This window comes from Dama dama, chromosome 18 (genome assembly GCF_033118175.1).
Source record: "Dama dama isolate Ldn47 chromosome 18, ASM3311817v1, whole genome shotgun sequence".
Classification (NCBI taxonomy): domain Eukaryota; kingdom Metazoa; phylum Chordata; class Mammalia; order Artiodactyla; family Cervidae; genus Dama; species Dama dama.
The window spans coordinates 104782749-104796563 of record NC_083698.1 but is presented as its reverse complement, the minus strand read 5'-3'; the positions used below and the strand labels follow the sequence as shown (position 1 = coordinate 104796563).

The 13815-nt window shown below is 36.9% G+C and overlaps 1 protein-coding gene across 1 annotated transcript in view; it reads right to left on the bottom strand.

Annotated features, from left to right (window-relative positions):
- The window catches only part of CNTNAP2 (contactin associated protein 2), a 2213955-nt gene that overhangs the window by 1289089 nt on the left and 911051 nt on the right, over positions 1 to 13815 (bottom strand). The window contains exon 5 of the mRNA XM_061165994.1: positions 12836 to 12983. Within this exon, the coding sequence (XP_061021977.1) occupies positions 12836 to 12983 (148 nt within the window). The remainder of the gene's footprint in view (positions 1 to 12835; positions 12984 to 13815) is intronic.

Below are 13815 nucleotides of genomic sequence, written 5' to 3'. Positions count from 1 at the left end.
CGAGGCCTATTCTACAATATTTCTATCATGTTTAACTGTCTAGTGGCAAAGGTGAAATGCAAGGAACCGTCATACAAATATCATTTGACTTAAATGTTATAAAGGATCGACAATCTTATTTTGATCTCAAACTTAAATTCACATTAAAGAAAATGTAAAAACAGTCAAGATAGAATACAAACTTATTCTAACTGAATAGACTATACAACTAAAGACAAAGTAATGATGATCTGACCATTAATCAAGATAAAACAGTTTGTATTTTAGAAAATCAGGAGAAATTTTCCATGATTCTTCACAAATAGCACAGATAAAAGATACGAGAATTCAACAGGTCATTTTCCCTTGCAATACTGATGTCAATAAGGTGATAGAACGGTGTTTCCCATTGGTACTGCATACATAGGGAATTGATCTCTATAAGTTCAGTATAATACCATAACTATCACCTTCATCAATATTAAGTCTAAGCAAATTTCAGCATGCAGAATATACTTTCTGCAGATAGCAAGCACTAAAATATAGAAGAAAAATTAAACCGATTCTAAAAATGTATCTATTTTCTTATCTCAAAGTGACTAACAATATAATGAATCAATTACACTTGGTGACAAACACTATCTGTACTTGCAGTTCTCAGCTGGGGGCGGGGGGTAGGCAATTTAGCCCCTCACCCCCAGGAGACATTTCCTAATGTCTGGTTTCAATTTTGGTGGTCAAAACTGGAGGAGGCAAGATGTGCAGCTAATATCTAATGCATAGAATACAGGGATGTTACTTAAGATTCTATTTACAATGAGCAGGACATCCTCTTTCCTGCCACGCCCAACAGTGAATTATCTGGCCAAAAACGTCAACAGGGTCAAGGATGAGAGACCTTGATCTACACTCAAATTCTCTGCTGCCAGATTATAAAATATGATTTGCTTTAAAACATTTATTATTTTATTTTAGAAATGTTAAAAATAAGTAAGTAAAAAGAAAATAGAGAACAAGTGCCAAGAACTAGAAAAACTGCAGGCAATGAGGTGATCTAGAGTGACGATGGAAGATCATGTGAGGGATGGAGGAGTCTGGAACCAAGACCAGAATGAGTCTACACTGTTGTGTGATGAAGAGGGGAAACACAATGTGCTCTCCAGTCATCTTATGATCTTGAGTTGAGTACCTCCTTGGTAGCATGGTTTTAAATGAATTTGTGTCACATTTTACCTAAACATGGTTGATGAAAGCTCATCTGGAGAATGTCTCGAAACCCCTTTTTCTGCTCTAGCCCTCAGACATGCTCCTGGACCTCTCACTGAGTTGTGTTGTAATAATCACTGCACCTGCTCTTTGAATGCTGACTCTAGTATTAGTAAATATGCATTATTTTGGGTCAGCTAAAACCATCCCCTGTAATAGATGGACATAATATGTCTGAATTTGGAGTAGAGGTTAATCAGAGGGGCCACTGAACCAGTTGTACTCAAATACTTGTAACAGTGGGTAAATTCAGGCACACTTTCACCTAATTCTGCACAACACAGGAAAACCCTGTAGTATGATATCAGGGCAAGAATGATCTTTTCAATTTTTTTTTTTATCCACTCATCTTTTTTTTTTTTCCAATTATTTTTATTAGTTGGAGGCTAATTACTTCACAACATTGCAGTGGGTTTTGTCATACATTGACATGAATCAGCCATGGAGTTACATGTATTCCCCATCCCGATCCCCCCTCCCACCTCCCTCTCCACCCAGTTCCTCTGGGTCTTCCCAGTGCACCAGGCCCAAGCACTTGTCTCATGCATCCCACCTGGGCTGGTGATTTGTTTCACCCTAGATAATATACATGCTGTTCTCTCGAAACATCCCACCCTCGCCTTCTCCCACAGAATCCAAAAGTCTGTTCTGTACATCTGTGTCTCTTTTTCTGTTTTGCATATAGGGTTATCATAGGAAAGAGGATTTCCCTCCCAAGCACTGGAACATTTTCATTTCAAAGTAAGTATAAGAAGGTACTTGTCCAATCTCTGGATTTATTTTGTACAGGACACAAATGCAGTTGCTAGAGAGTTTAAAATAGCACAAACTAAATATACACAACCTGGTAAATAGCAGGTTAACTGCAGGGAAGGAAGAACATTGCCTGAGGTTTTGCATGCTGTTGATTTGACCAAGTCTGGTAATTAATACAATCCATGTGGTGATATTCGGTTTAGATGGTTAAATCACATTTATACAAATAAAGGTTTTATCCAGAGCTTAATTTTACCATAACTTTAAGAAACAAGTAATGAAGAGACTTTACTAAGACCTAAAATTAAGGCCCAATAGTATGTACACTGACATCTAAGAAAAATGAGAGGGTGTCAGATAATTCAGATAACCTACCACCAAGTTCACCTCACACCCTGCTCCCATGTGTAAGGTCCCCCAGCCCAAACCACTCCCTTAACCCAGGAATGAGGTATGAACGTGAAAGTATTAGCCACTCACTCCTGTCTGACTCTGCAACCTCGTGGACTGTAGCCCACCCGGTTCCTCTGTCTATGGGATTTTCCAAGCAAAAATACTGGAGTGGGTTGCCATGCCCTTCTCCAGGGATCTTCCTGACCCAGGGGTGAAGCATAGTTCCTACCAATTCCTGAGCATTCAGGTTATGAAACATCTTCATTCAGCACCTCAATAATTACCTAGCTTAAGAATTATTTTTCAGGGAGCTGTGAATATAAACCAGAGAAACTAAAGCAGCCTGAAAAAGGATATACTATTCGAAACATTTCACAGATGAAGACTTTCCTCCTAGAAAAGATAATTATTTGGCGGAGCTTCCGGGTACCATAATTGGAATGTTTAAAGAAATTGGTGCAGGCCTGCTGCCATCTTCCTTCCTTAAGGCCATTTCCCCAGGAACTGGAAATGAAGTGAATCATAGGACAGCTTCTTTACCTTCTCCCAAAACAATCATGAAAGGCTGAAAAGATCAATATGACATTGTTTGGAGCGTAAGAAAATATCGGGTTGGCCGAAAAGCTGATTTCAATTTTTCTGTTACATCCTTTGGACAAACTTGAATCAACTTTTTGGCCAATCCAATACTACGTATGTTTTCCATCCAGAATAGGAATATAAAAAGGAAAACTGTTAATTCTCTTCAAGTCTAGGTATAAATGATCTGACACTAGCTTAATAAGAATAAATAATCAAATGTTTTAAAATGACTGACTTCTAATTTTTAAGTGATATATAATTGGGATTGTTAGAAATATAAAAGTCAGCTTACTAAATGATTATTTTATTATATTATTACTTTCAATTCATGGTGATAATTGCCAATTTAAATATTTGTTCTTCTCTCCCCCTAGCTAAGCTAATTTAAATAGAGATAATTCAGACTAATAACTCAGGAATAGAAAATGAATTAAAAAAAAACTCAGTTTATATTTGCAACACTTTAAATTTTACTTCTTCTTCACAGACAAGAATTGTAAGTGAAATATTGATGAACTGTATAACTGTACCTTGGATTTTAATGCTCTTTGCAATTACCTAACATATATAAGAATTAACATTTATGTAAAAAGGAGTTAAAAGGTCTTAGGAGCTGAGATTTTCTTGGAAATACACTAAGGGTGATAAACATTCTGCACCAAAAATGCAAAGAAAGCTTGAGTTGTATTGTTCTCAAGTCGTCCTTAAATGCGTAAATTTTGATGATCCGTCATTTAAATTTTCCTACTGGACATTAAGGATATGCAATATTGTTGAGATATTTTTCTTGCTAAATATCTCCTTTTATATGTTCTTACAGTGAAAACCATTGAGAATGTTTATAGTCACTGAAATCTACAAATAATATTTTCTGTAGGTCACCACTGTGACAAAGTGCTAGAGAGTAGAGAAGAAGAAAAGAATAATTAACAAGAGGGGTGAGGTATCAAATGTCAAAGAGGAAGCAATGCTATAGACTGCTTTGCAGGATTCCTAACTCTGAAATGAACTCCCTTATGCAAATCACATAAATCTGTCAGTTTTGGCTTCCTCATTAGTAAAATAAGGAATTGGGCTGGCAGTCTCTTGGGAAGTTTTTCAAGTTCTGGTAGAGCACACATACATATCTTTGTTTTAATCAAAATACCTTATTTGTAAATCACACTGAAGCATGGTTATTTTCATCATTTTATTATTTTTATCAAGTTATATTATGCTTTGCTTTAATATGCTTACTTTTTTCACAGAAAATTATTTTCTGAAAAGAATTTTGGACTAACAGTTTCAATAAAAATATATCACTTCTTATTCCACAGTAGAAGTATATGATTACTCCTAATTTGGGGCTGCAAACATGGGTCTGATCACATGTTATTTGGTACTAATAATTTTAGTTTTCTTTAAATCAACATTGTTGATTTTATATGTGAACTCTGAAAATTCTCAAGGGTACATTTAAAGTTAGACTTTGTAGTAAGCAATACAAGGAATACCTGATTGTAAACCACTGACTTACTAAATATTTTTCCAAAATATGAACTAGCTGTCATTTGTGACTGCCTTGTACTTAAAGTAGAATGCTACACTTGCTATGTCTTCTCATTGAACAGATTCAACAGTATCTTGCAAGTAAATAAATTACACTGGAAAAAATTAATTAAATGCTGAAAGCTTGTATCTCCCCAGACATGAAAAATGAGAATGCGTTTCTTTGTTTTTCATATGGTAAATTTCCTTCCAATGCAAATGTCACCCTTAAATGTCAATCTACAAATGAGGGTCACTGAGTACCTGACTTTTTACTACATAAAATGATGATACCTTGTTGTTTTATATCTATACTTTTAGATTGCTAGAAAAGTAAAGACCATGACACAAATGATCCAGTACATTTTCACCAACTCAACAAATATCAAACAGCTGCAAGAATGATCAGTAGTGATATTATCACCAGTGAGGTGACCCACAACTGTTACTGGTCACTAAGTTGTGTCCAACTCTTTGCAACCCCATGGACTGCAGCATGCCAGGCTCCTCGATTCTCTACTGTCTCTCAGAGTTTGCTCAAATCCATGTCCAGACCCACAATTAGATATATACAGTCTATTTCAAAGTATCCCAATTCCAGTTTGAAATACAACCTACTTTTTAAAGAATCAAATAACACTACTTGTGCTTGAATCTAAATTTCATTTCCCTTAATAACAAGACTATTTCTGGTTATACACAGCAAATGTATTTTTATCTAATTGCACACAAGCTAAAGGTCACAGCATGTCCTTGCATATATAATATATTTGCATGACAATTTTAATTATCTCTTTACTATATGTGTAACTTGACTTTAATAGCTATTAAGTCTATTTTTAAGAGTTTTTTTTGAGGCGGAGCATTTTTAAAGTTTTTATTTAATTTGTTACAGTACTTCCTCTGTTTACTCTTTTAGCCTCCTGGGTGGAACCTGCAGCCCTGCATTGGAAGGCCACTGGGCCGTAAGTGCAGTCGCTCTTACATCTATGTTTATATCTCTGGAGAAGGAAATGGCAAACCACTCCAATATCCTCGCCTGGAAAATTCCATGGACAGAGGCCTCGGGTAGGCTGTAGTCCATGGGGTTGCAAAGAGTTGGGCACCACTGAGTGACTAACACTTTATTAATTTACTTTCATTTACACATTACTCAATATAAAATTCAAGTAAGTTAATAAGAGTGTGATATTCTTCCTTCTGATGCTAAACTATTCATATTTCTAATTCACGAAGCAGCCTCATGAAATTGTGCTTTAAGACACTTTCAAATAGAAATAAAACAAGGTCTAGAAACGTTTAACTAGAGAAAGAAATACTGAAATACTGAGTTTTTAAGACTCTTTTGGTACATCTATTAAGATATTCAGTTTAGTAGTGGACCCCTAGAGCACCATTCAATATGATGTATATAACAGAATCATACTCTGTTCAACCAATGGAAGAATCTATACACCATCAAACAGGAATCAATTTTCACTGAGGGAATAAATTAGGTCTATATCATTTAGATCAGCCATTAGTTCAATTCAGCAAACATAAATTGTGTGCTGGGAATGTGCTAATTAGTGGAATGCAAATGACAGCTAAGATGACTCTCTGCCCTCTCCAATACCTTATAGTCTGCTATATTTTGGAATGTTTTGACAAATACCAAATATTAGATAAATAAATACTAGAAATATTTATTAGGTTGGTGCAAAAGTAAGTGCAGTTTTGCATTGCTGAACTTTGCCAGTTGATATAGGAATACATTCTTAAATAAACATGTTTATGTTGCACAGCATTTTAATGCTCATTTCTTGCTTGCATTTTTTGCTAATGACATTACTTGCTGTGTATTTTATGTTTATTTAGACTAGGGAAATGATGTTAGACAAAAAGCAAATTTGAGTGAGTTTCTTATTTGAGTTCAAAATGGATTGTAAAGTACCAGAGATAACTCGCAACATTAACAATGCATTTGACTCAGGAACTGTTAATGAACATATAGCTCAATGGTGATTCAAGAAATGTTGCAAAGGAGACAAGAGCCTTGAAGATGAGAAGCACAGTGGCCAGCCATTGAAAGTCAACAACAACAAAATGAGAGGTTCATTGAAGCTGATCCTCTTACAACAACACGAGAATTTGCCAAAGAACCCACCATCAACCATTCTGTGGTGGTTTGGCATTTGAAGCAAATTGAAAAGGTGAAAAAGCTTGATGAATGGGTACCTCCTGAGCTCACCAAAAAAAAAAAAAAAAATTGTCCTTTTGAAATGTCTTCTCTTATTCTATTCAACAACAATGAACCATTTCTTGACTGGATTGTGACATGTGACGGAAAGTGGATTTTATACAACAACCGGCAACAACCAGCTTGGTGGTTGGACTGAGAAGAAGCTCCAAAGCACTTCCCAGAGCCAAACTTGCACCAAAAAAAGGTCACAGTCATTGTTTGGTGGTTTGTTGCCTGTCCACCACAGCTTTCTGAATCCCAGCGAAACCACTATACCTGAGAAGTATGATCGGCAAATTGATGAAATGCACCAAAAACTGCAATGCCTGTAGCCAGCATTTGTTCAATAGAAAGGACCCAAGTCTTCTCTGCAACAATGCCTGACTGCATATTGCACAAGCAATGCTTCAAAAGTTGAACGAATTGTGCTACAGAGTTTTGCCTCATCTGCCATATTCACCTGCCCTCCATCAATTGACTACCACTTTTTCAAGCCATCTTGACAACTTTTTGCAGGGAAAATCCTTCCACAACCAACAGGTGGCAGAAAATGTTTTCCAAAAGTTTGTCAAACCCCAAAGCACAGATTTTTTTTACACTACAAGAATAAACAAACATTTTTCATTGGCAAAAATGTGTTGATTGTAATGGTTCCTATTTTGATTGATAAAGGTATGTTTGAGCCTAGTTATAATGATCGGATGTGAAGAGCTGTCTCACTGGAAAAGACCCTGATTCTGGGAAAGATTGAGGGCAGGAAGAGAAGGGGGTGACAGAAAATGAGATGGTTGGATGGCATCACATACTCAATGGACATGAGTTTGAGCAAGCTCCAAAAGCTAGTGAAGGACCGAGAAACCTGCCGTGCTGCAATCCATGGTGTTGAAAAACGTCGGACATGACTGAGCAACTGAATGACAATATAATGATTAAAATTCATGCTCTGAAATCACAAGTACATTTGCACCAACCTAATACATAGTATCTCTAATTTTCTAGATCTCTAGTCTTTCCCATTCTGTTGTTTTCCTCTATTTCTTTGCATTGATTGCTGAGGAAGGCTTTCTTATCTCTCCTTGCTATTCTCTGAAATTCTGCATTCAAATGGGAATATCTTTCCTTTTCTCCTTTGCTTTTCACTTCTCTTCTTTTCACAGCTATTTGTAAGGCCTCCTCAGACAGCCATTTTGCCTTTTTGCATTTCTTTCCCATGGGGATGGTCTTGATCCCTGTCTCCTGTACAATGTCACGAACCTCCATCCATAGTTCATCAGGCAGTCTGTCTATCAGATCTAGTTCCTTAAGTCTATTTCTCACTTCCACTGTAGAGTCATAAGGGATTTGATTTAGGTCATACCTGAGTGGTCTAGTGGTTTTCCCTACTTTCTTCAATTTAAGTCTGAATTAGGCAATAAGGAGTTCATGATCTGAGCCACAGTCAGCTCCAGGTCTTGTTTTTGCTGACTGTATAGAGCTTCTCCATCTTTGGCTGCAAAGAGTATAATCAATCTGATTTCGGTGTTGACCATCTGGTGATGTCCATGTGTAGAGTCTTCTCTTGTGTTGTTGGAAGAGGGTGTTTGCTATGACCAGTGCGTTCTCTTGGCAAAACTCTATTAGCCTTTGCCCTGCTTCATTCCGTACTCCCAGGCCAAATTTGCCTGTTACTCCAGGTGTTTCTTGACTTCCTTTGGGGGCAGGAGGAGAAGGGGACGACAGAGGATGAGATAGCTGGATGGCATCACCGACTTGATGGACACGAGTTTGAGTGGACTCCGAGAGTTGGGGATGGACAGGGAGGCCTGGTGTGCTGTGATTCACGGGTTCGCAAAGAGTTGGACACGACTGAGTGACTGAACTGAACTGAATACATAGTATAATAGACTATGTTAAAAAATGATGTGGTTCATTATGAAATTCAGAGAAATCTTCTTGTTGGAAATCACATCTCAACTGAATCTTGAAGGATAAGACAAATTGATCAGGAGAACGATGAAGAGGGAGGATACCTTGAGTGAATACAAGTTACAGAAGTAGGTCATATACTCAGAAAAAAGGATAGTTCGTATAGTGGAGCATAGAGTACAACGTGGAAATGATAGGGTGTAGCAGCAGAGGGAATAAGAAGGGCACTATATTTCAAGCTAACAACTGAAGACCTTATAGGTAGGCTTGTAAAGTGCTTTGAGCAGAGGTGTGATATGACCTGATGTGTATTTTAAGTTTTAAATTAGTAGAATGCTTTACAAATAGAATTCAATAAATGCTAATGAAACAGATGAATCTGTGTGATGATACATTGATTCCCAAAATTTAAACTTCATGAGTGTATGTGTGTGTGATGAACACAAAACACAATAATACAAGTATTATGCAAAATGAAACATCTAATGTAAACAGGAAAACGTGGGTTGACATTCAGAAGTATTTCTTATTTCTCTGCCCTTTGTGAAGATCTTCACCGAAATTCTTACTTATCTTAATGAATAAATACTGCACTGGGTTGAATTACATTTCTCCCAAACACATAACCACCAAGAAAGTCAAAATGTGACCTTACTTGGAAATAGGGTCTTTACAGAAGTAATCAGTTCCTTCAAGATAAGGTCATACTGGGTAAGGGTGACTCCAATGACTCATGAACTTGTAAGACAGTCAAGTGAAGACACAGTGATAGAAATACAGAGGGAAGGCGGTCATGTGAAGGTACAGAGACAGACACACAGAGGGAAGACAGCCACGTGAAGGCAGAGGCAGGCATTGGAACGAAGCAGCAACAGGTCACAGAACACCAAGAACTGCTGACAACCACCAGATGCGAGAAAGACTGATGCTGAAGCTGAAGCTCCAATACTTTGGCCACCTGATGCAAAGAGCCAACTCATCAGAAAAGACTCTGAAGCTGGGAAAGATTGAAGGCAGAAGAAGGAAGGGACGACAGAGGATGAGATGGTTGGATGGCATCACAGACTCAATGGGCATGAGTTTGAGTAAGCTCTGGGAGTTGGTGATAGACATGGAAGCTTGGCATGCAGCAGACCATGGGGTCGCAAAGAGTTGGGCACGACTGAGTGACTAAACACCACCACCATCATCAGATGCTAGAGGAGAGGTATGGGTCAGTTACTCCCTTTGAGTCTCCAGATAGAAACAACTATGCTAACACCTTAATTCCAGACATGTCTCCAGAACCATAGGAGAATAAATTTCTGTTGTCCCAAGCTACACAGTTTATAGTATTATTTTATAACAGCCCTTGGAACCTAATACACACACATGGCAGCATCTCCTATCTAGGCTGCAAAGGCGCTAGGGGAGTAGACTTGGGCCCTAGAAGAGGATATTCCCATTAGCACAGCATGAAGAGGACAAAACACTGTCCTCCTACTACTTGTATTTGGCATCTCCTCATATGCCTGCCTCATATGTCTGGCACTTATTTTCCACCTGGATTTGCATTGGGAAATACTTACAGGCTTGGTTAGTTATTCATCCAAACTGAATGCATATATAAAAATTACTTTGGTTTGTGTGTCCCCTGATTTGCCAAGGTGCTACCTTACTTTTATGGAGACTCTGGTTAAAAGCTAATTCAGTATTTGCTATAAAAAAAACACTCACTACTTTAATCAATACACCATGCAGGGCTTTTGTAAGATGAATGTTTGAGTGTTTCAGCCATAAATGATTTTTAAAAGTTATTAGACTGAGAACCTCTCCCTTCTGCTTCATGCAGTCCCTTCGGAACAGAGTAAGAAGATTAGCATCAGTGTTTGGGGAGCAAGCTTACTGAGTCAGAAGACATGAGGAATATCATTAAGTTTTTTAAATAACAGCATGCACTTGTTTCAACTAAATTTGAGGGGAAACCAAATGTAGAGGGAGCAGAATGATTTAAAATGAGTCTAAATTCATTGAAGCTGGAATATATATTATCATCAAGACAAGTCAGGAAAACTAAAACAGCAGAGGTCCTAGAGGCTTAAAAGCAGTGGCCTGTAACTAAACTTCCTTCACCTGGAATAGAGTGAACTTCTTACTTGGAACCTTGAAAAGTGCCTAATTTTTCAGATGACAGAGTGATTGTGGAAAGGCTTCAGAAAAGAAAGTGACAGATACAAGGGGACTTTCAGTGGGTATACACTCCCACAGAAGCAGCAATCTATTGATGTTTTTTCTTCTCTAGTTCTTTTGGCAAACTTTGAAGGAAAAGAAGAGGAAAAGAAGAACAACCCCATTACCTAACCTGCAGGTATAAAGGCAGATCTCAGACAAATTCCCTAAGGGGTTTCTCAGAAGATGAGAAAAATCATTTCTTTTCCATGGGAGTGATGCAAGCCTAGTTTCTCCTTGTTGGACCCTGGCAGGACTGCTATTTTTAAGGGGGCAAAATATGACTGTTTCTGATTGAAGTTTCCCCTCTCAAAGATCCATAATTCCCTTATCACTGAAACCTTAAACAATGTCCTTGAGACAAATCAATGGTCCAATAAATGAAAAAAATACAATAAAATAGAAAGCCATCTAAGGGGCCACTCTGGTCTGAATTCCAATACAGGCAAATTTATAACACAGTAATCTTGGAAACATTTTCCATAATAAATATGTTTAACACATCATTTTCTTATTACAGACATGTATTTTTTCTTGGAAAAGACTTAAGTATATTTTACACTCCTCATACATAGATGTATGAGAAATAATGGGATCTGGATATTAGTTAGAAAAATGACCTGGTTAGAAAAGTAACTTGGAAAAGGAAATGGCAACCCACTCCAGTTCTCTTTCCTTGAAATCCCATGAACAGAGGAGCCTGGAGGGCTACAGTCCATCACGGGGTTGCAAAAGAGTAGGACACGACTGTAACTAACTATGCAGCAACAGAGGAATGGCTAGTCATCAGAGTTTTGATAGTAGAGACAGTTCCTATGATGATTAAAGTATCATTTTCCAAACTAGGAAAAAAATTAGAGATTGCCATTAGAAATAAATATTATAGGCTGCTTAGATTATAAAAGGACACAGGAGGAAAATAAGAAGCAGTTGTTTTGGTTCTTATGATCTGTACCATCCAATATGGTAGCCAATGGTCACACTACTTAATTTCAAATTCAAATCAATGGAAATTAAATAAAGCTTAGTTCTCAATTGTCTTAGCTACATTTCAAGTGCTCGATAACCACAAGTGGCTGTGTTTGGAGAAGATTTAGAACATTTACAACTTGGTATAAAGTTTTATCTTACTTTACGTGGTCAATTTATCATTTCCTCCACTGACATCTATTGGCATAAATATTAATCTGGTTTCCTGAAGTGTAGGACTTTTTTCTCCAGTGAGGTTTATATACTAGGAAAGCCAAGCTTCCTATTTAGCTTCAAGCATGTTTCCTTCTCATCTTGTGATTGCCAAGGACCAGGCTTGATGGAAAACCTCATGATAGCACTAGCTCAACATTTTACAAAGCTACTTGAAACAATTACAGAACACACTGTCATATTTTAAATCGCATTCGAGTCAACGGACGATATGACCTTTGGCACACTGCTTTTGCCCTTTACTGTGCATTTGAAAGTACCTTCATTGATGGTGTTGGTTTTAAAATGGATATTTTCAAAGAAAGCCATCTCAAAAGTAAGATGCATGTCTATATAGCATAATGAGGAAGAAAAAAAAAAGACAGGGTTGGTTTTTAAAATTACTCAATTAGACAAAACAAAAGACAATTCAACAGAAGTACAGGCATGGTTCCCAACAATTCCTTCAAAAAATATGGTATACAAACTACCAGTAAGGATAACCTCTTTAAAAACTTGAAAAATATTCATTATTTTTCAAGCATTTTAATTAACAAGCTTTGCTATGTTAGTACACCTAACAATAATCCTTTCCCAAATCCTCTACTAAAGGTATTCTTAGTGTATTCTTATATGTGTGTTTGTGTAAAAATGTAAATATATATTTAAAACATATGACCAACTTTATATGCTTTTTATGTAAAGATACATGGCAATTCACTGTCAGAGAAAGCAACTAAAATAATTCAAAATAATGAAATTACTAATTAAATGAAGATGGCAAAAATCCACCAATTTCCACAGCACATTACTTACAGTAAGAACAGCCATAGACCTCTATCCTGAGCCCAATGCGGCCTTCTCCATTCCAATCCAGAGGCACGAAGCGGACGTAGCGGGCGATGACCGGATGCTGTAAATCGTGCCGGACAACACTATCGGAGTTGACGTTCCCAGGAAATGCCTGGCAAAAAAAAAAAGAGAGAGATTTGAAAATGAGGGGAAAATACTTTGGAAAACTTCATGTACTCTATGTGCTAGTATAAACTTAAACTGTGTTTGCAATGGAGGTATTTTATACTCCCCAAACCATAAACAAACCGAAAAAAGCTTCCATACTTTATTTGAAAAACAGGACCAATTTTAAATGTGAGCTAAGACAAAGCTTCCACGGGTTCTTTCACATATGGAAATGCACACACGTTAAAAGAATGAAACACTCTGACATACACTGTGGTATACAGTAAACAATTATGGATACATTTACATTTAAATGTAACATTTTACATTTAAACTATGCAGTATGCATTTTTTTAAACACCCTCCAACCATATTTCTTGTTTTTTAAAAATCTTCTCTACATGACTACCCATGCCATCATCAGAAATCTGAAAAAAATTTTCAACTTTGAATTTGGCAAAAAGAACAACTGAATACACTGTGCAGAGGTCAGGGACTTCTACATTTTATTAGCATAACTATATGTGAACATATTTATTTCATTTGTCTTATTAACAGAAGATTTTGTCAAGAATTATTTGCCACAATCCTTTTTATGTTGAAAGTTCACATTGTCTATTTTTTTGGCAGAGAAAAAATGGATTTTCTTTGGGCATGGCCATCATTCCACAGCAAACATTTATAAAACATTTACTGCATAATAAGCATAAAACAAAGTAATATGGGGAAGCCAGAAGTAAGGAAAGCAATAGGTGCTACACTCAAAAAGAGTGTACAATCTAATAACAGGAAAAATATCAATATAAAATTATAATTTAAAATAAGGAAGTTTTAAA